This window comes from Myotis davidii, unplaced genomic scaffold, assembly GCF_000327345.1.
Source record: "Myotis davidii unplaced genomic scaffold, ASM32734v1 scaffold143, whole genome shotgun sequence".
NCBI lineage: Eukaryota > Metazoa > Chordata > Mammalia > Chiroptera > Vespertilionidae > Myotis > Myotis davidii.
Window position 1 is genome coordinate 3096032 of NW_006294876.1, and position 20080 is coordinate 3116111.

At 48.2% G+C, this 20080-nt stretch overlaps 1 protein-coding gene across 1 annotated transcript in view; it reads left to right on the top strand.

The window, feature by feature from the left end:
* The window catches only part of ANKH (ANKH inorganic pyrophosphate transport regulator), a gene marked incomplete at its 5' end in the record, with an annotated part of 137356 nt that overhangs the window by 85473 nt on the left and 31803 nt on the right, over positions 1-20080 (top strand). Inside the window, 4 exons of the mRNA XM_015567632.1 lie at positions 2107-2277; positions 4805-4939; positions 7099-7191; positions 11457-11552. Coding sequence (XP_015423118.1) covers positions 2107-2277; positions 4805-4939; positions 7099-7191; positions 11457-11552 — 495 coding nt within the window. The remainder of the gene's footprint in view (positions 1-2106; positions 2278-4804; positions 4940-7098; positions 7192-11456; positions 11553-20080) is intronic.

Genomic DNA, 20080 nt, shown 5'->3' on the forward strand with positions numbered 1-20080 from the left:
GTGTATTTTTTTCTTTATGTGTACACACACACACACACACACACACACACACACACACACACATTTTTTAAAATCAATAAAATACATATATATACATGTGTATATATATATATATATACATATGACAGGAGAGTGACAAAACCTTCACCCTGACCTCCGGAGCTTTACCGGTCGAATGCACCCTCCTGCCCCTTTGTCCACTCTTGCTCCGTGCTTGGACCATTTCTTGTTACCTCCACACTTATCACTTTGCCCATGGCTCCCTGTTCCTTCAAGTCCAGATCCTCCTCCTTGATCCTGCGCGGCCATCCTGATGGCCCCGGGAGCCTTCCTGGACTTGGCAGACGAGGCGTTGGCCCTCACCTATTAATTTTTCATACAATTTTTAAATTCTAAATATGGCCCAGCTGGTGTGGCTCAGTAGTTGAGCACTGACCCATGAACCAAGAGGTCGCTGGTTCGATTCTGGTCAGGCACATGCCTAGGTTGCAGGCTTGATCCCCAGTAGGGGTCGTGCAGGAGGCAGCCTATGGATTATGTTCCTCTCTCATGGAAGTTTCTATCTCTCACTTCCTCTCTCTCTAACAATCAATAAAAACATATATACTTTTTTAAATCTCTCAATATAATCATCTCAGTTTACAGAGTAGGTTTGCATGTGTCCCATGTTACACTTGCTGTGGACACACTAGTCTGCGTTGCATGTTGGGGAGACTTAAAGGCTTCTGATTCATTAAAGAAATTTATGGGCATCTTGGTCCACTGCACAAAAGTCTCAATCTTCTGATCCAGACACAGCGGGTTCTTCACGAGGCGTCCCTGCAGTTCTTAGTTAACACGACAGTTGTTCCACTGGGAAGCAGTGGTCATGGCGACAGCCATGGGCATCTCTGCTATGTCCTTGAAGCATGAGCATGACTGTGAGTATTGCTCCAGCTGGTGACCTCTCCCTGTGCTGCGGGCAGCCTTGTGTGTCCATGGGGCCCCGCAGCACCTCGGTCCTGCATTCCCTGAGGACATCTGTGCTGGGGTCTGTCTCATTTACTGGGTTTGAAATGACTACCTGCGTACAAGCAAATCACCTCTATAGCTAATACTTCTATGTCGTTCAGAAGAGTTTCTTGGACCACCCTGATTTTCTGTGGGCACGATGGCAGTGGATGTACTCATCAGTGAGTCTTGCTGTCTCCAGCTTCTTTTCTAACTTTCTGTCGTCGCTGATTTCTTGAGACTGCAGTGATCAGGAGAAGCCTCCTTTGGTCAGGGTCACCCAGTGGGGCTGTATTTTTCATACCTGCCGGTTGGTGGATATTTGCCTATTGATGTAACTCAGGGATATCTCCCCTCACCCATTGCCCTACTTCTGCACTCAGTACGCCTCACTGGTCTTCGGAATGTGTGGGTCCCAGGACTCTGGACAGAGGCTGGGCTGCTTCTCGGATTTCTGCAGGACAGGGAGGGTAAATAGAGTATTACATTTGCTTTAGAGACTTAGTTATTATTTATAACCCTCTTGACTACTTTTTGACCTATTCCATTTTTATAAGTTGATATTTTAATTTAGCTTGTTTTATAATAACTAGTATTGGTATTTTTGCAGCATTTTTAGTGAATTCCATCTTATAAACACTGATGTCTACTCTTCTGTGTACTAATGTCATTGATCACTGCTGTGTGTGTGTGTGTGTGTGTGTGTGTGTGTGTGTGTGTGTGTGTGTGTGTGTGTGTGTGTGTAAGGTAACTTAGGGCCTCAGGTATCTAGCCTCAAGCTGGTAAAGCTCTACTGTATCTCTTGGGTTCTGGGAAGCCAAGATTTCTAGATATTATTTAGCAATGACCTTAACCATATGTGCAGTTGCCTTAAAAGAATCTTGGTGGTGAATATAACAAAATGATGATGTGCTCACCCTGTGAATCCCAGATGTCTGACCATGAATCCTGTGAGAGCAGTATTGAGCCAGAGCCCAATTTCTGGTCTCTTTCTCATCAACATGGAGGTTTTCCCTCAGAAATCTGTTTCCTTTTGGTGCAAGAAATTGGGCTGTGCCTCTGTTGACTGGTTCTGACTTCTCTCCTCTAACTCACTCTCGTCTACCCATCTCGCAGGTCGTTTTTGTAGCCATCTTGCTTCACAGCCACCTGGAGTGCCGGGAGCCCCTGCTCATCCCCATCCTCTCCTTGTACATGGGCGCCCTTGTGCGCTGCGCCACCCTGTGCCTGGGCTACTACCGGAACATCCACGACATCATCCCCGACCACAGTGGGCCGGAGCTGGGGGTATGTCCTTAGAACTCGTGGCAGCCTGTCTGTGCATCTGAGCGGGATGAAATTTCACCCCGCCCCTCTATGAAATGAGAAGTCAGTACACTGAGCACACTCACTGAGATGTCAAGTGCCGGGGAGTGTCCACAGGGACAGACAGCTGGAGAATTCATGAGCTCTGGAGGTGGAAGGGATCTTAGAGTTCGCTGTCCAGCTCCGTATCTCTGTGTGAAACTGGGGCTCGGTGACTCAAGTCAGGCTGAGGAGTGCATACAGCATTGATGGTTTTTCTTACTCTTTGTCAACAGTAAGTTATTCTACAGTCATCGAAGACTTTAGCCCCCATGGTCCCTTTGAACTACATTTGATCATTTGTTCATTTTTAATTTATACCAAGGATCCAGGCATTGTTCCTACACTCTGTGTTGCAAACACAGTCGCTCATTCAGGTACCTTGTGTGGAGTGAGAAGAGCATTTAGGCACCATAGGCGGACACCGAAATTTTTAAAGTATGTTCTCCACTGTCAAGCAGCTGTATGTCCCTATTTGGCAGGTAAGATCAGTACAGACATGAACCCAAGACAGTGCATAGATGCAGGGAGAACACTGCAGTGAGAGCCACTGACGCCGAGAGGAGGAAGCAGGTGATGTGGCCGACACGCCTCCCTGATGGAGGCAGAGCTTGGCCTGGGCCTTGAAATTTGAGTAAGATACAAGCAAGGTATAATCTTATCCAAACGACCAAAGCTTCCTTTCCATCAGAGGTGTAACCAGGGCCTGATTTATACCTATGCTGATCTCCTACCCTTAGGTACTAGACATCATTTGGATTTATTTCCATCTGGCTATAAGGCAGATGTGCGTGATTAAATGTAGCCCTGAATAAATCACCACACTCCACCCCTGACCCCACCTTTGACCACATGTTACTTTCATCATGTCAGAACATTAATTGTATTGCCCACTTACCTCAATCCCGGGTCAGGCCACCAATAAAAACAGAACTAGTTATTTCTGTCCCAAGGACAACCACATCTAATTGACCTTAATGATGCCACTCCATCTAAAACAGGCAGCCAGCAGCAAAGGAAAGCACATTAAAGTGCTGAGATGGTCCCATGTTGTGACTTTTACCCTCGTGAAGAACCAAAACCAATGTTATTTAGTGAAAGCTGGGCTAAAGTAGCACACATCTTTGCTGTGGCATTCTCAACAAAATTCTCACATTTTCGTTACCATGCTTTTATTTTACTTATGCTTCTAAACCTTTACATGAATTCTGTTAGAGCTTTTATTTTTCCAGAGAGGAAAGGAGGGAGGGAGGGAGGGAGGGAGAGAGAGAGAGAGAGAGAGAGAGAAACATCAATGATGAGAGAGAATGAAGCATTGATCGGCTGCCTCCTGCATGCCCCCTACTGAGGATAAAGCCCGCAACCCAGGCTTGTGCCCTGACCGGGGAATCAAACTGTGACCTCCTGGTTCATAGACTGACACTCAACCACTGAGCCACACTGGTTGGGCCCATTAAAATAAGAACCTCTGTAGGAGATGTACTTAGTGCCCAAATAACCAGGCATATTTGTGAGCTGATTTCAATTTTTTTTAATTATAAAATTTTTTTACTTTTAAAAGTTACCTCTTCAAGGGTGGGAGGAAGGTGGAAGAGGGTAAAGGGGAGGTAAATGTTGCTGGAAGGAGACTAGACTTTGGATGGTGAGCACACAATGCAATGTGCAGGTGGTGTACTGCAGAATTGTACACTTGAAACCTATATACTTTTATTGACTAATGTAACGCCAATAAATTCAATTTTTACAAAAGAAGATGAAAAAAGAGTTACCTCTTACTGACATGGCTTCCAACCAGTCAGCTTGATGATTTAAACAAAAACTAATTTCCAACTTGTTTCTCGGGCCATGGAGTTGGTTTCTGCCTGGGTTAGAGTGGCCCTGTTTGGAAATAGTGGTTTGGATCGCTCAAGGCTAAATGTGTGTTTTGATTTCACAGTAGCGTGCCAACTGTCTGAGTTCATTTCATTTTCACTGTACATTTTATTTTAATTCAACTTGGCTAGTCTACAGAGGTTTTTCCTTATATTGTTTTTTAAGTTTAGTGAATTGACTTGGGATTGACATCAAAAAAGAAAGGCTTTGGCTCCTAATTGTTCTTCCTGTTCCACTTCTAGCATTTAGTGAACTTTTGCCTCCCTTACTTTTTTTCTTTTTTCTTTTATTTATTTTTCCCCCAAGGCCATTTATTCCCTCTGTGTCCTGTTCCACCTCCACCCACCCCTTCCACCTCTGCAATCTCCACACTGTTGTCCATGTCCATGAGTTCTTTCTCTTTTTTTTTTCTATTTTGCTCAATCCCTCCATGCCCGCCCCCGAACACCACCCCTCCCAGAGCTATCTGCCTGCTCTCTATGAGTCTGTTTCTATTTTGCTTGGTAGTTCAGTGTGTTCATTAAATTCCACATATGAGTGAAATCATACGGCTCTTGTCTCTCTCTGGCTAATGTCCTGCCTCCATTTCTTGATGCAGGGAGATGCAACAATCAGAAAGATGCTGAGCTTCTGGTGGCCGTTGGCGCTCATCTTGGCTACACAGAGAATCAGTAGACCTATTGTCAACCTCTTTGTTTCCCGGGACCTTGGTGGCAGTTCTGCGGCTACAGAGGTAGGGCAGTTTCCGGGGATGTGGGCACTCGTCGCTTTTGTAATTGGGGGCGGGGGAGGGGATGTGTTTACAGATTTGTTTCTAGTGCATCCTGAGAGCTCAAATAATTCTGTGATATTACATTATATGACACATTCCCACTAGGAAGCCATGAGGAGCTCATTTGGTGACTTACAATCATGTAATTCCATATCTTCGTGAGTCTGAAAGAAAACATCTCATTCATCCTTCTCAATGACCGTTTGAGGAAACTGAGGCAAGGACACATGGTTAACAACACAAAACTAGCAAGAAGCTGGGCCAGTATTAGAATCCAGGTTGTCTGGCTCTCGCCCAGTGACCTCTCCATTTTTCCATGGCGTCCGCATGATGCCTCTCCGCTGTCCTTGCAGAGGACAAGGGAGCAGGCCATGGGCTGCAGAAGGGAAAACACCCAGAGGTTCGGGGCCCTTGCTTCTATTTGGACCCACCTGCTATCACCTATTTTTTCTCTGCCCTCCTGCACGTACCACCCAACCCATCGTGGCTTTATGTGCTCTTTGGCCGCCTGCCCTCCTCCAAATGAGAGGCTCACTCACAACTCAAGAAATTTACCTGGAAACTGGCAGCCACACTCCAAAGAAAGAGCTGAATCACTTTTTCCATCTTCCAAGGATGGTATGAACAAATAAAATGACTTCATTGGTTTCCGCCGCCGCCGCTGCCTCTGGAGAACCAAGCCTGTCTCTGGAACGGCCGAGCCTTCAGGAAGGCCAGTGGCTGCTCCTCGGGCCTCCTGTTGACACCGCGCCCTGACAGCGCTGTCAGCGTGTCTCCAGCCTGGGGTCTCCTGCCAGTTTCCATGTGCTGGGAAGCTGCTCCTGGCGGCTTGGAAAGGGGAACGCATAAATCACAAGCCGAACCCTTTCTCTCGCCTCAGTTTGGTCCTGGATTGTGTGTATTGAGTCATATCATCTTGGGTGGCTTCTGACACACAGCAGCTGTGTTACTTAAATACGGCAGTCTAGGTTGCCCAGTAAAGAGAAGGTGACCCCCATCACCTGTGTGCTAGAATTCCATCCTCCCCTTGCAATAAATAAGGCAACTAATTTATGTATTAGAGCCCTTTTTCAATTGACCTCCGTGGCATAGAGGCACGGCCCATGGGGTACAGAATGGACATCTGTTTATCATCTACTTATGCACATTTCGTTGATTCCCCACAACCCTGTGGGATGGACGTTGTTATCCTCCTGGTTCTGCTGGAGGAGCGGGCAGGGAGGCCTGGCAGGTGAGGAAGTGGAGGTTTGAATCCAGGCCCTCCTAATTCCGCGCTCGTGTTTCTTGCACTGTACCAGTCCCCACTGCAGTTTCTTCAGCCTGCTGGGGACGCCCCTCGTGTTTCTGGCGTGGTTGTTGCGTCAATTAAAATTGAGGAAGCCTGCACGCCTCCTTTGCTAGCCAGCCAGAGGGTCGGACTCTGCCACGGTGTAGGGTTAGATGCTTTGTTTTCATTTCCTTCCTTGTCGTTCACAGAAGGAAAGAAACCCGCTTTCATGGAAGAACATGTTTGACTTCCTGTAAGCAATAGTTACTTAGTTTTCTTAAATTAGACCTAAACACCGGGCTATGCTGCCCGCACAGATTGGAAGGGAGTTGAGTCAGAAGGAGAGAATACGTAAAGCCACCAACCAGCACCTGCCATCAGTCGCCCTGAAGGACAGGATGGAGGCGGAGAGTGGGTCCTGAGCGAAGGCCACCCAGAGAGCAGCGAGGGCTCAGAATCTATTGGACATTCAAGAATTGGGCCGGACTACAGGGTTTGGTTTGGCTCTCTGGGGAGAGCAAAGTCTTTGGAGTCTGGACTTGGGTTGAAGTGGCTTCTCGAGCCAGCAATCTGGACTTGGACCTGTTTCTTGTTGGACTTGTGTAAAACAAGACCCATGCTCCTGGTCCCAGGTGCTCCCCCGGGGCCAGCTCGTGCCACCCCCAGGGACACAGTGGAGCACCTGCCCCTCCCAGGCCACCCTGGGGTAGGCCGATGCCTGTCACCCAGTGTGGAGTGACTTGTCAGCGGTGGCCACACCGAGGCAGCTTGCTTTGCCGCATGCAGACGGCCGCTACTGGAGATGCTCTCCGCCAATGTCCAACACTAACTCTGCTGGCTCTTCCTCTTGCAGGCAGTGGCGATTTTGACAGCCACATATCCCGTGGGTCACATGCCATATGGTTGGTTGACGGAAATCCGTGCTGTCTACCCTGCTTTTGACAAGGTGAGAACCTGTGCGGCGTGGCGTCTGAAACACGCTCTGTAAATTAGCATTTGATAGACAGGCATCTCTGGTGTTTGCCAATCTTTCCTCCCTTGGAAAGGCTAATGTGATATTGGGGATGACAAAGGTAATTGTGGAATATTTCCCTCAGAAAATAACAGAGGTAAATTCAAGCTTACCTTGATGCTGAGCCTATAATACCACTCCAAAATGATGGTCACGTTCGGGTTAATCTACTGAGAAATTATGTGTTTGCAAAAGGGAAAATATACTCTCAAAAAAAATTAATACTTTGGATTTTGTTTCTGTGGGGGTTTTATGTTGGTTTTTTTTGTTGTTGTTGTTAAACTAACACTAACTTCGTAGAAGTTGTGAAGGTACAGACAGGAAGTGTGTGCTTGAGCTCAGAAGTTTACGGAAGTCTTCGATGTGCGGGGTCCATGCACGCTGGAGTGGTCTCTGCAGTGGGTGTGGGTCCTCGTGGGTCTGAATGCAGCAGCTTGTTGCAGCTGAAAGCTGTTGACAGCACCTCGTGGGTCTGAATGCAGCAGCTTGTTGCAGCTGAAAGCTGTTGACAGCAGCTCTGTCCCCTGCTGCTGCTGACACAGCCCAGGGAACACATAACCCTCTGGTCATGTGGCCTTTGGCTGGGTCAGGAACATCCTGGAAATGTCTGTGTCATCAGGCTTAATTAATTGAACCTAAAACTAGTAGCCTTTTATCCTAAAACAAATGTCCTAAAACACAGACCCCAAAAAACATAGTGTGCAACATTTTAAAATAAAAAAATGGGGAAGAAGCACCCAACTGCTCCCGGTACTCTTAATAGCAACTATTTGGCCTTGAGTTCCTTTAGAACTAGTTCAGAGCCATTGCCAACGTCATTTTATCTTTTTTCCATTTACTTTTCAACTAACGTTGACATACAACATTATAATAAGTTCCAGGTGTACATCCTAGTGATTAGATATTTGTATACCTTACCAAGTGATCACCAATATGATTTTATCTTATCCCAACAAAAGCTCTGGGAGGCCAGGAGAGGAGCCTCTTTGCCCGAGGGTCTCCAGTGGATCACCTGCCCTTATTTCCACACCCACAATCACCCATGAATAGCAACTCACCTCAAAACACTCCTGGGATTGCCACCACACAGCCTCACGGGAGATAGAGCAGCTGTGGTACCCAGAACGCTTTACCGGGTGTGGAGTTTCCCCAGGAGACCATCAGTTGGACCATCCACCTATTGCAAACATTCTTTGCAACCTCAGGGTGCAGAGCATCTCTTAGAAAAAATGCATTTGATTTCTGCTTCCCAGGCCTCTGAGCGCAGACTTCAGAGGCACGAGGCACTTGCCGGAGAAGGTGGGCAGCCCGTGTTTGAGTGGGTTTCATCCAGTCTACTGATAGAAATCATTGTTTTCATTTCAAGGAACATGTGTATACAAGTAAATCCTGGAAAACCAAAATGGGTTTAAGTCTTCTTGCTAAATCTCTGGCTCTAGGAGAACAAGATTATATAATAAAACTTGATGAGCGCAGCAGGTATTGAAGCATTAGAACCTCCTGGCCATGAAAGTCTCATCTGAAATTGTTTTTGACTCCCTTGAAATAATAAAACTTAACAATACAGCACTGTACAGTTTCGCTAGGCGCATCCAAGAACAACATTGTTTTATGTGTGATCACAGAGGCTGGCGCTGTGAGACAATTCCTTTAACGAGCGTACCTCTAGCCAGAAGCTGGAGTTACTTACTCAGAGCCCTTTAGAAACCCCACCCATTGTTTCCAGGCATTCTGCTGGGCTGCTCCGGCCATTCCTGTGAATGCATCTATTCACCCAAATCTTCGGACCTCTGTGTGGACTTCCAGAATTCGCCACACTGACGGTTGAAATCCTTAGCCTCTTTGTGGGTTGCAGAATCAGAGATTTAAAATTTCTCGCATAACTTCTGGGGGTGCTAGCTCAACATTGAACTAGTTTTCCACTTGCACACGTTCTCTCTAATGTTCAGTTCTCACCAGCGAAAGAGCATGTTTCTGAGCAGATTGGACAAACACACAAAGCGCAGATGCCAATCTAGTGATACGTGCTAGTTTATTCTAACCGTACTTGCAGAAGTAGTTGCTATTTTAAAAATAAAAGTGTCCCTGAAGGAGCCGTGGCACGTCACTGTCACCTCGGGCGACCTGTGCTTAATTCCTTCCAGCGTGGCTGCCTTCTCTCTCGGCCCACCCGGGCACCACTCACACAGATCCCTGGGGTGGGTGGTGATGGACAGATGTCCTACCACTGTGGCCTGCACTTGGCCATGGCAGCAGATATGCATCAGAGACTGGAAATAAGGCCATGTCAGCTCATCCAGCGTTTGTGCTGGCTGCATCTGTGAGAGGAAGGGATCGGAGAGATTGCTTTGGCCTCTGAAGTCGGGGAAACATCAACAGTTCCTTTCCAGTTGGACCTGTGATATCTCTGCTGTGTGTCTCTCTTTGGGTGGGATGCGGAGTATGTTTTCGTTAGTCTGCTCTGGGACTAATTGGATCCACAACGAGTAGGGAATTGTTCTGCTCTGCTGGTCTCCGCAGGAGAGGGCCAGGCACGCACTTGGACTGGGTAATGGCACGCTGAGCAGTGGCACTGGGGTGGCCTCAGCAAGGCTCAGATTCAGGGATGTGTAAGAAAACAGCGGAGCCATCTGCGTTATTTGCTTAAAATTCAATGTCACAAAGGCTGTTGAGCACTTTTTGTGCTTGGGGTAGATTGTGCTGAGTTGCAGGAGCTAAAGAGATAGGTGAGAAACACAGTTCTTTATCTCAGAGAGCGAGCCCACCCCTCACGGGGCTTTGACACGAGCCCCAAATACAGGCTAGGATGCTAGCCCTGGCTTCGGGATCTACACTGCAGGAAGGCGCAGAGGCAGTTTGGAGGGGAACGACCAGAGAGGCTTTAAGGAACCAGTGGGCTGTGAGGATGATGAGCCTTGAATAAAGGGGTGTTTTTGATCATCAGAAGATCCAACGAGAGGAGGAGGAACAAAAGTACAAAAGCCTGGAAACACCAAGTGGGTGAGGGGAAGAGCAAGTGGTTCCCTTTGGGATTCGGGTTGAAAAGTCACGGCGGGGAAGGGAGTCTGGGTCAGGGCAGGCAGGGCCTTGATGGTCACTCCATCTTAGATTCCGGTTGGTGGGGAGGAAGGGCCCAAAGATCACAGAGCAGGGCCATGGCATTCAGGGAGGTGCCCACAGTGGCCAGGAGAGGGCACACAAGGCCCTGGACTGGCTAGGTGGGCACCCAGCATCAAAGGGAGGGTACTGGCCACTGTTGAGTGTAGAACTCTCTCTGGATACTGTCACATCCAGAAACCTGACAGCTGTCTGAGAGAGAGACTCAAAGTGACAGCCATCTTCCAAGCTGTCACTTGAAATCTATACTTTAGACCAGGGATGGGGAACCTTTTTCCTGCCAAAGGCCATTTGGATATTTATATCATTTGCGGGCCATACAAAATTGTCAACTTAAAAATTAGCCTGCTATATTTGGTCAAACATTTTATTAACTCACCCCTAACGTCTTGGCAGGGCCAGATCAAATGATTTCACAGGCCCTATCTGGCCCTTGGGCCGATGTTCCCCTCCTGTGGTTTAAACTCATCACAAAGAACACAAATGAGATGCTTTTTTTTTTTTTTTTTTTTTAATTCTCCCCTGAGGATTTTTTCCATTGCTTTTTAGAAGGAATGGAAGAGAGAGGGAAAAAAACAGAGAGGAATGTCAATGTGTGAAAAACACATCGACTGGTTGCCTCCTACACAAGCCCCGACCAGGGCCCGGGCTGGGGAGGAGCCTGCAACCGAGGTGCGTGCCCTTGACCGGAATCAAACCCGGGACCCTTTAGTTCAAAGGCGGATGCTCTATCCATTGAGCCGAACTGGCTAGGGTGAGATGTTTTTTAAGGTGCACGTGCAGTCAGTCGAGGATGACCCGGAGCCCAGTCACCATGAGGGAAAAAAACAGAGAGGAATGTCAATGTGAGAAAAACACATCGACTGGTTGCCTCCTACACAAGCCCCGACCAGGGCCCGGGCTGGGGAGGAGCCTGCAACCGAGGTGCGTGCCCTTGACCGGAATCAAACCCGGGACCCTTCAGTTCAAAGGCAGATGCTCTATCCAGCCGAACCGGCTAGGGTGAGATGCTTTTTAAGGTGCACGTGCGGTCAGTCGAGGATGACCCGGAGCCCAGTCACCATTGTCCTTTCTCCCCCTAGAACAACCCCAGCAATAAACTGGTGAGCACGAGCAGCACGGTCACGGCGGCCCACATCAAGAGGTTCACGTTCGTGTGCATGGCCCTGTCGCTCACGGTAAGGAGAGACATCCCCCTCCACCACCATGTTTTTGGAAAAGGAGAAACGATTATATTAAAAGGAGATGTCAATGTCGTGTATCCCCAAATGTGATGTTATGCCAGGTTAATTAACAACCTCTTCAAAACATTTTACGAGCGATTGTTATTTGAGGAAACCATTGAATCCAGGAACAAAGGGTCATGGTGTTTCTTGGGACTTCTTACATGCTGAAGGAAGGCAGACCTTGCCTTTAATTTTAATCATACTCTTGTCTTGCTGAATAATTTCCAGCCCATTTCTGAACATCCGGAGTCAACCGTATTACCATCCCTGCCCCTTTTCCAAACTTAACTGGTGATATTTTGATTTCCCCAGTGAAAGTTTCTTTCCTCATTACGTTGATGCTGATGTCACATATTTATTTATTCTCCATGAAACACGTATCGATGGAGCACCTACAGCATCCCACTCTCTGTGCCGTCTTCCCAGGCACAGCTGTGAGCAGGTGCCCCTCACACTGTGCCGCTGGCAGGGTCTGTGGGTGACTGCACCGCCTTAAACAGCACACATCCTTCCTTTATCAGCTCCCCATGGCAGTTCAGATGTAGAAGATAATGCTAAAAAAAACATGGAGAAAACACGTACAGCACTGTAATCCACAGCACAGGGTATATAATTTAAGGTTGTTTATAACACTTACCAACAGAGCACACACACCATTTATAAACAAGCTTACATGGTAGACTGTGCCTTTGGGATGGAGACAAGAAGAGGATCAAAGAAGTACTGGTCTTTTGAACTCTTGATTTCCCTTTGTCGAGGTGGTGGTCCACATTGCCTGTCAAGTCCTGTAGAAATTTGCTTTTTTCCAGTACAATATGAGGATCTTGCTGAAATGCCTGTGTGGGTGCAGTTCTCAGCAACAGTGACTGATAGTGGGACCTAAGGCAGTAAGAGGGATTGGGTTCCGCTGGTGACAGGGACAGAGTAACTGTAGCCCTTCTTACCGTCATCACGAGAACTGTTTAGCTAGATGAGTCCTGGCAGTGGTCCTTTAAAATCAAGCCCTATGTATGTTTTAAACTTTTAATGGATTTTTTTAAAATTCACAGCTTAATATTGGATTCATTGATCCAACACCTGAGTAGATTTTAACAAGGGCAACATGGGACAAAGAGCCCATCACATAACACCTCTGACAGCTGATGACCTTGTGTCTGTCCTCAGCTGCCCGTCACTGTAACCCAGCCCCTCCCACCTATTTGTGTCTCATGAAATTGGTGGGGTGTCAGAAATATATTCCAGTGCCACCTGACCCGAGGAATTTCTGGTAGCATGCCTGTGCGAGTCAGGACAGGTTACCCCATGCAACCCGGCTCCCCTGTGTTCATTATTTCTCTCTATGGTGTGCAAGTTTTTCCCTAATTCCCTAAAATATTAGCAAAACACAGAACAACCTTGAATCTGTTTAAGAGTCATTTAGGAAAAACAGAGAAGGTTTCTGTTGCAGGAACAGGCCTCAGCGCTGGGAGACGGGTTAAATGACTGGGAGTCGCACGTCAAGTTGGTTGGGAAGCCAGGTTCTGTGACTTGGACCCCTTTCGCACAGAAAGCTGGAAGCTCTGGGTTGTTGCTGGCTCTCCTCATCTGTCTCCTTTCGCTCCATTTAACCATCTTCCCACCGCTACAGTGAGTCCAAGGGGGAACTTGACCAGATTGGATTTGAGGATATTTATCTCTCCTTCAGTTCACAGGCAATAATCTGTACTTCTAAATCAAGTACAAGTTTATTTTGAAATGACCACTATCTAAGATCTAGAAACATGTTTTGGTTTCCCATGTAGAGGGTTTTTTTTTAAATGTAGTTATTCTAATGCTACCTTCTGTAACTAGAAGTACCTGAGGGTAGATTTCCACCAAGAAATTAGAGACTCAGAATCCTCTCTTGGAAAGGAACTTGGAGATGACCCATCATATTTTAGGAAAGGAAATGACTCAGGGAGGTTGAGTGACTTATCCGTACACCAGCTAGAAGCCAGCCTTGCAGGCTCATTCTTCACGCCCCACCCCCTTCCTCTGAACCACACAAGCAGGTGGTGCTGGTGGTGCTGGTGGTGCTGGTGATGGTGATGGTGATGGAGATGGTGATGGTGATGGAGATGGTAATGGTGATGATGATGGTGCTGGTGTGGGTTCTGGTGCTGGTGCTGGTGCTGGTGATACTGGTGGTGCTGGTGGTGGTAGTGATGGTGCTGGTGCTGGTGATGGTGCTGGTGCTGGTGGTGTGTGTGTGTGTGTGTGTGTGTGTGTGTGTGTGTGTGTGTTGCTGTCACTTAAGGCCGAGAGGTAGGTGAGTCTGCTAGTATGCCATAAATTACATTGCTTCCCACACTAGGGTACAAGGTCTGAGGCTAATGACTGTTACTACCTTACGGCTCTGGTTCTCTTTTTTTTTTTAAAGTTAAAATACGTTTTTACTCTGGTCTTTGTGAGCTTTGCTTTTTGATGCCAATGGTGGTAAAAAGGGAAAGTGTGAATTGGCGCTCAGACGTGAATCTTCTACTCTGATTTGTATGGGTTGAATTGTGTTCACCAAAAATTCCTATGTTCAAGTCCTAACTCCCAGTACCTCAGAATGTGGCCTCGTTTGGAAATAGGGTTAAGGTGAGGTCCTGGTGGGTTAGGGGGCCCCTCACCCAGTGTGCCTGGGGTTCTTATAGGCGGGGGCATGTGGACACAGACAAGCACACAAACGCCGTGGGAAGACTGGAGCTCTGCTGCCAGAAGGCAGGCGATGCCTGGAACAGATCCTTCCGTGGCACCTGTGGAGGGAGCATGGCCCTGCCCACACCTCACAACTGTGAGGCAATACTGCCTTTTGCTGTGGTTCCAAACCCCCGTTTTTGTGGTACTTGTTGCAGCGGCTCTAGCAAACTCATACACTGATGTTTCTGAAAGAAAGGGATCTTGTCATTTATGGTCACATGGATTGATTAACCAGACATAACTATTCAACTGACTTATTTTCTTTTTAAACCCTCCATTTCGTGATTCTGTAAGACACCTCTTTTATTTTATTTCCATATTCTCCATGTAGTAGTCTGAGTGGAAGATTTGCTTAGACATGTTTTTCACATGGTACAGCCCTGTGCCCACACTTAGATGCTGAATTATATCTTTGCGAATGGCTTTGTCGGGGGGCGGTATAATTGGCATCATAGCATCCACTAGAAGTATTTGTGCTAGATTTAAGTTACTTTGCTTTTTTGGTTTTATTCTGCTTTCCATTAGTCAAATAATGCAATGTACCTCAGCCAGGCCCTTGCAGAATCCACTCACTGTTAATACTGAAAAGCCAAAACAGTCCCCAGTTTTCAGGGAAGGGTTTGGTATCTGGCAGTCACAAACTGTTGTGCACGAAAATGGCAAAGTAACTCAGTGGGGATTGCCTCAGAGACATCCAGGAATTTTATTTTATTACTCTCTATGGCTTTTTTTTTAATCATTTGCATTCATCTCAGCTTAAAGACAGAAGCAGTCTGGGCACATTACAGTGTGTAGGGCCCAGACCTCAGCTGGATCAGATGCCTAGTCCAGGCAATAATCACAGTATGCGTCGGGGGCCAGACACGCTGTGGTGCTCGTGGCGTCTCGGTTTCCGATCTCAGCACCTGCTCACACCCCCCTGTGCGTGAGGCTCTGACCACGAGCACGCTCCTGGTGGCTGAAGCTCTCCATGTCCTATTGACTGACATCAGGCCAGCATGCGGGGAGTCAGCAAAGCCCACGTCAGACACCTCCAAGGAGTTTTTGTAAATGTTCTCAAATACATTAAGAAACACCCAGTAGAGGAAGGTCCATCAGGTATTGTGTTAAATGAGCGTGACAAGGACACAAACACCCAGTTAGCATGCTAAGTGGTCATTTTGTGTGTTTAATGAAGCCAGAAACCATTAGGCCCAGGAACTAAGGAAAACAATCAGAAAGCCACCTGGTCCCACAGAGGTAATTCCTCCTGGCTGACAAACTACGAAAGTGACCTGGAAAGTAAAGTTGCTGTTTGCAGAGTGACCTAGGGCCTTTGCTGAAAACATTTCTTATTTTTATCCTAATGAGTTTGTTACTGCATTTCCAGCTCTGGGTCAGATGGCCCACTGGTTCCGGCACAGAGAAATCAATACGAGTTGTGCCACAAGATTGTTCTGGGGGTCTTCTCGGACCTGCTTCTGTCTTTAAGCTGAACAAGGTTTGGAGAACCAGGACGTGATGCTGAGAAAACAATAGTGCCGAGAAAACCTACTCACCTTTACCCAGGTGCCAGGAGGTTTGCAAGAGCCTGTCTGTCTCTGAGAGGTGGCACTTAACCATGTGGTTTGAAGAATGAATTGGCCTTTACAAAAATAAATAAATAAAGTTTCCAGAAAGCCATGGTGCACCCGCCAAGCCGGCGCCTCTGAACTGATGCCCTGCATGCCCCTAGGACTCTTGTGGCACCTGACTGCCCTCTTTTATCTTAAAGGGTTGAGAAGAAAGGGCCAAAAAAGAGGGATTTAGCTCAAGCTTGAATTCGGGGCCACATAGCACAGTGCTTATGGATGTGGCCCTTGAAGCCCCAGGGCCTGGGTTCAAGCCTTGGCTCCATCGCCCACCCGCTGGGTGGCTTTGGGAAGGTCACTTAAACGTACCAGCCTCAGCCTCCCTCGCTGCCACAGGGGGAATAAGAAGACCCATCTTTTAAGACTTTAAAAAGAATCCATAGCTCACATAGCACCAGGCTTGGTGTCAGCAAAGAATGGGCACTGTCGCCTAGCATTCCCAGAGCCAGGGGATTCTGCGTGAGGGTCAGAATCTGTCCCCTGCCTCCAGCCCCGGTGGCTCTTGGTAGAATGGATGCCAATGAATAACATTTTCCTCCCTGAGGCCTGGGAAGGCTCTGGATGTCCCATCACACCTTCCTGTCTGTAGCCTCCAGTCCCAGGGGCAAACAGTGCCCACTCCAGTGGTCGGTTGTCTTGCTAATTTGAAATGTCGGTTCCCCACAAGCTGCAGTGAGAGCAGAAAGAGAGAAAGTGATGTACAGTATTTAGGCTTCTGGCTTAGACGTCCCATAGATCTGTACACACCAACCAAATTAGAAATGCCAGCAAAGGGAGATTATAAGCCACACGTGTATGCATTAGGATGTGATTATCAACGCCTGGGGCTGTGGAACAGACACTTTCAAAGAGATAGATGGTGCTGATTTCAGAGAGGAAGGGAGAGGGAGAGATTTCTTCTCTCTCGTCATTGATGTTTCTATCTCCCCTCTCCCTTCAATGATTCTCTCTCATCATTGATGTTTCTTTGATCAGCTGCTTCCTGCTTGCCCCCGACCGGGGACCAAGCCCGGGGAATCCCATTGTGACCTCCTGGTTGATGCTCAACCATGGAGCCATACCGGCCGGGCCACAGGCTCTTTTCTTACGGAATTTATAATCTCAGAGAGAAGACAGGCAATAAGTATGCACGGTGGAGTGTATTAGTTTCCTGTGGCTGCTGTGACAAAGTACCACAAAGCTGATGGCTTAAAACAGCAAATCTATTCTCTCACAGTTCTGCAGGCCAGAGGTCAGTTTAGGTCATGGAGCCGAAATGAAGGTGTCAGCAGTCACACTCCGTCCAGTGACTTTTAGAGGAGAATCTGTCTCTTGCCTCCAGCTCCGGTGACTGCTTGCATTCCTCGACCACGTGACTCTGTGACTCCGTGACTCCCATCTCTGCCCCTGTTCACATCCCCTCTTCCTCTCTGTGTCTGCATCAAACCTTCCTTTGCCCGGATCTTACACAAGGACATTTGTGATGGTATTTCAGCCCACCCACACAATCCCAGCTAATCTTATTTCAAGACCCTGAACTTAATCACACCTGTTACCATATAAAGTAATGAATACTTGTGCTGGGGACTGGGGGTGAATATATCTTTTGGGGTGACCATTATGCAGCTTGAAACCAAGAGTCACAGGTGGTCAGGAGAAAATTAAGTGAAAGAAAAGAGGGGAGGGAGATGCCTGACAAGCTGGTCAGGGAAGGCCCCCCTGATGGGACACATTTGCAGGTAATTGGATGTCCGGGAGCCCAGCAGCCCCGCACTCCCTGTGTATGTATTCACGACCCGCCGTGGACATGCACCCTGAGTTTTGAGGGCACCTCGGTGCATATTCACCTGCATTGCTCCACCCCTCCTTTCTGCTCGGGCACTGCCTCCGTTTCTCCCTCCCTCTCCAGTTTCAGCCTCTCCCAACTCACTGCTTTAACGATATTTAAGGCTCCCAGCCTTTAAGAAAATTAAAGGAAACATAAAAACCATCTCTTTTTCCGCAAGCAGACTACTAGCACATTTCTCCTCTCCTTTCTGAGGTCACTCCTTTAGTTGGTGTTTTTGCCCCACTGCTATCTCCTTACAGAGCTCACCGAGGGCCCCACTGTCTCATTGCCCAGCTGCAGGGGCCCGGTCAGTTCTCACGTTTGGGGTCTGATGCGGCCCACTCCTCCACCCGTGCTCATACCTTGCCGTGTGTGACACTGTCCTCGGCTGGATTTCCTTTTCTCTTTCTGATTTTTCCTCCACAGGCTCCTTGGTGGAAGCCCCTGTTCCTCCCTATGAGTGAGCCCCAAACTCTGCCCTCCTGCCTGCCTCCTACCCCTCTCCCTGCAGGGCCTGGCTGAGGACATGGTCGCTGTCCCCACGTGAGTGGCATCTCCTCCTGGGCCATCAGCTATGTCCGTGGGCCCCCAGCTTCCCGAGATCAGCCTTGTCTAGGGGATTAGGTTGGAGGTTGCTGGAAGGAGAGGAGGTGATTTGCAGACAACACAGTGGATGGCCTGGTCACACCTTCCCTGCCAGGGCCCTGGAGGCCAAGAGGACTAAAACATTTTAGTTCCAGAACTTCAGAGTCTTAGGCCTGAGGGCCCAGGCCAGCAGGGGAGGAAAGCAAAAGGCGGCCATCCGAGAAGGAGGCAGGCAGGCTCTCTCTGTGACTTACTGAGATAATCCCCTTCCGTGAGGTTCAGCTCATCCTAAAACTCCATTATGCTGTTCCCACTGGCAGAGGGACCCAACCTCAGGTTCCTGCTGCCGACCTCACCCATGAGCCGTCACTCAGCCGTGGGGCAGGGACACCACAGGCCTCATTCCGGCCGTGGCCGTGGTGCCACGCCGACCCTGGGTCTCCAACAAGGACGGCCTGTTTGAGGCTTTGTTTCTGCCCTGGCGGCGGCCCCACCCCCGCGCCCCGAGACTGCCTTCTCATTGTTCCCAGGATCCGGCAGAAAATGACTCTCTTGTGCCTTGGGGGAGGACAGAAAGGACCAAAGGTAAATCAGCTGAATTGAAACCCTCTCATCTGGCGCCTCTGGGAGCATCGTGTGGACCACTGGGCCCTTTGGGCAGCTTTAGACATCCCAGATACATGGAGGGAGCAAGGCTTCTAGTCCCCAAGGCCAGGGTGGAAATCCTGGCCCCACCCTTTCCCAACGGAGTGCCCTGGGCCAAGGCACATAGCCCTTCTAGGCCTTGGTGACCCCTTTGGTAAAGGAGTAGAAAATCCTGCCTCTCTCCCAGGATTTTATGAGGGTTAAATGAAATCACCAATGGAAAGCTCTTGGTGTGTGATCATGGATGAGTTCCCTCCTTCCCACGGGCCCTCTGCCCCCCCTTCACACTTTAGTAGCCCAGCATTCACTTTTTAAGTCATCATTATCGCAGATTTGAGGGGTTGACTGGTTTGTTCAGGGGAACTCAGAGGGAGAGTAAAGCAATTAAGAATGGTCCCCAAAACTCTACCTAAGCCCTGGTGATAAAAAGGCAGTACAGATCCACAATGCAGTCTTAAAACAGTTAGCATGTTATGAGCAAGCTCCAGTTTTTTAAAAGTAGTTTTAACTGTGATAGAAATGCACCTGGAGCTCCAGTGGCGCAATCGGTTAGCGCACGGTACTTATAAGAAATGCACCTAACTTAAAATTTGGCACCTGGGCCATTTCTAGGTGTGAGGGCAGTACGTTCACATTGTTGTGCCGCTGTCGCCGCCAGCCACCATCCATCTGCAGAGCTCTTCCATCTTGCAGAATTGGAACTCTAGACCCATTGAACACCACCTCCCCGCCCCCGCCCCCTGCCCCAGCAAGTTCCGGTTTCTGTTAACAATCAAGGAAAAGTAAAGGCTAAACAGAAGCTGGATTGGAACCTTCTAAATATTCTTCAAATCAGAGTAAGAATAGGAAAGAATTAAACATTCTGCAAATGGATGGAAGGGGCAGAGGTTTGACAGCTGGAGCGCCCACTGCAGGCTTGGTGTGTGGCGCCCCCTGCTGTTGGAAGTGTGTTTTGGCCTTCCTAAGAATTGTGCAGCTTAGGTCAGAAAGGAGCACAGTGCTCTGACCAAGTGTGCCTGTTTGGCGGTTTTATTAAATCTAAATGGCAGTTGGGGCGATTGCGCTTTCATATTCTTTAAAAATGACTGATTTTAAACCGACATCTGAAAATGTTAACTTTTTACCATTAA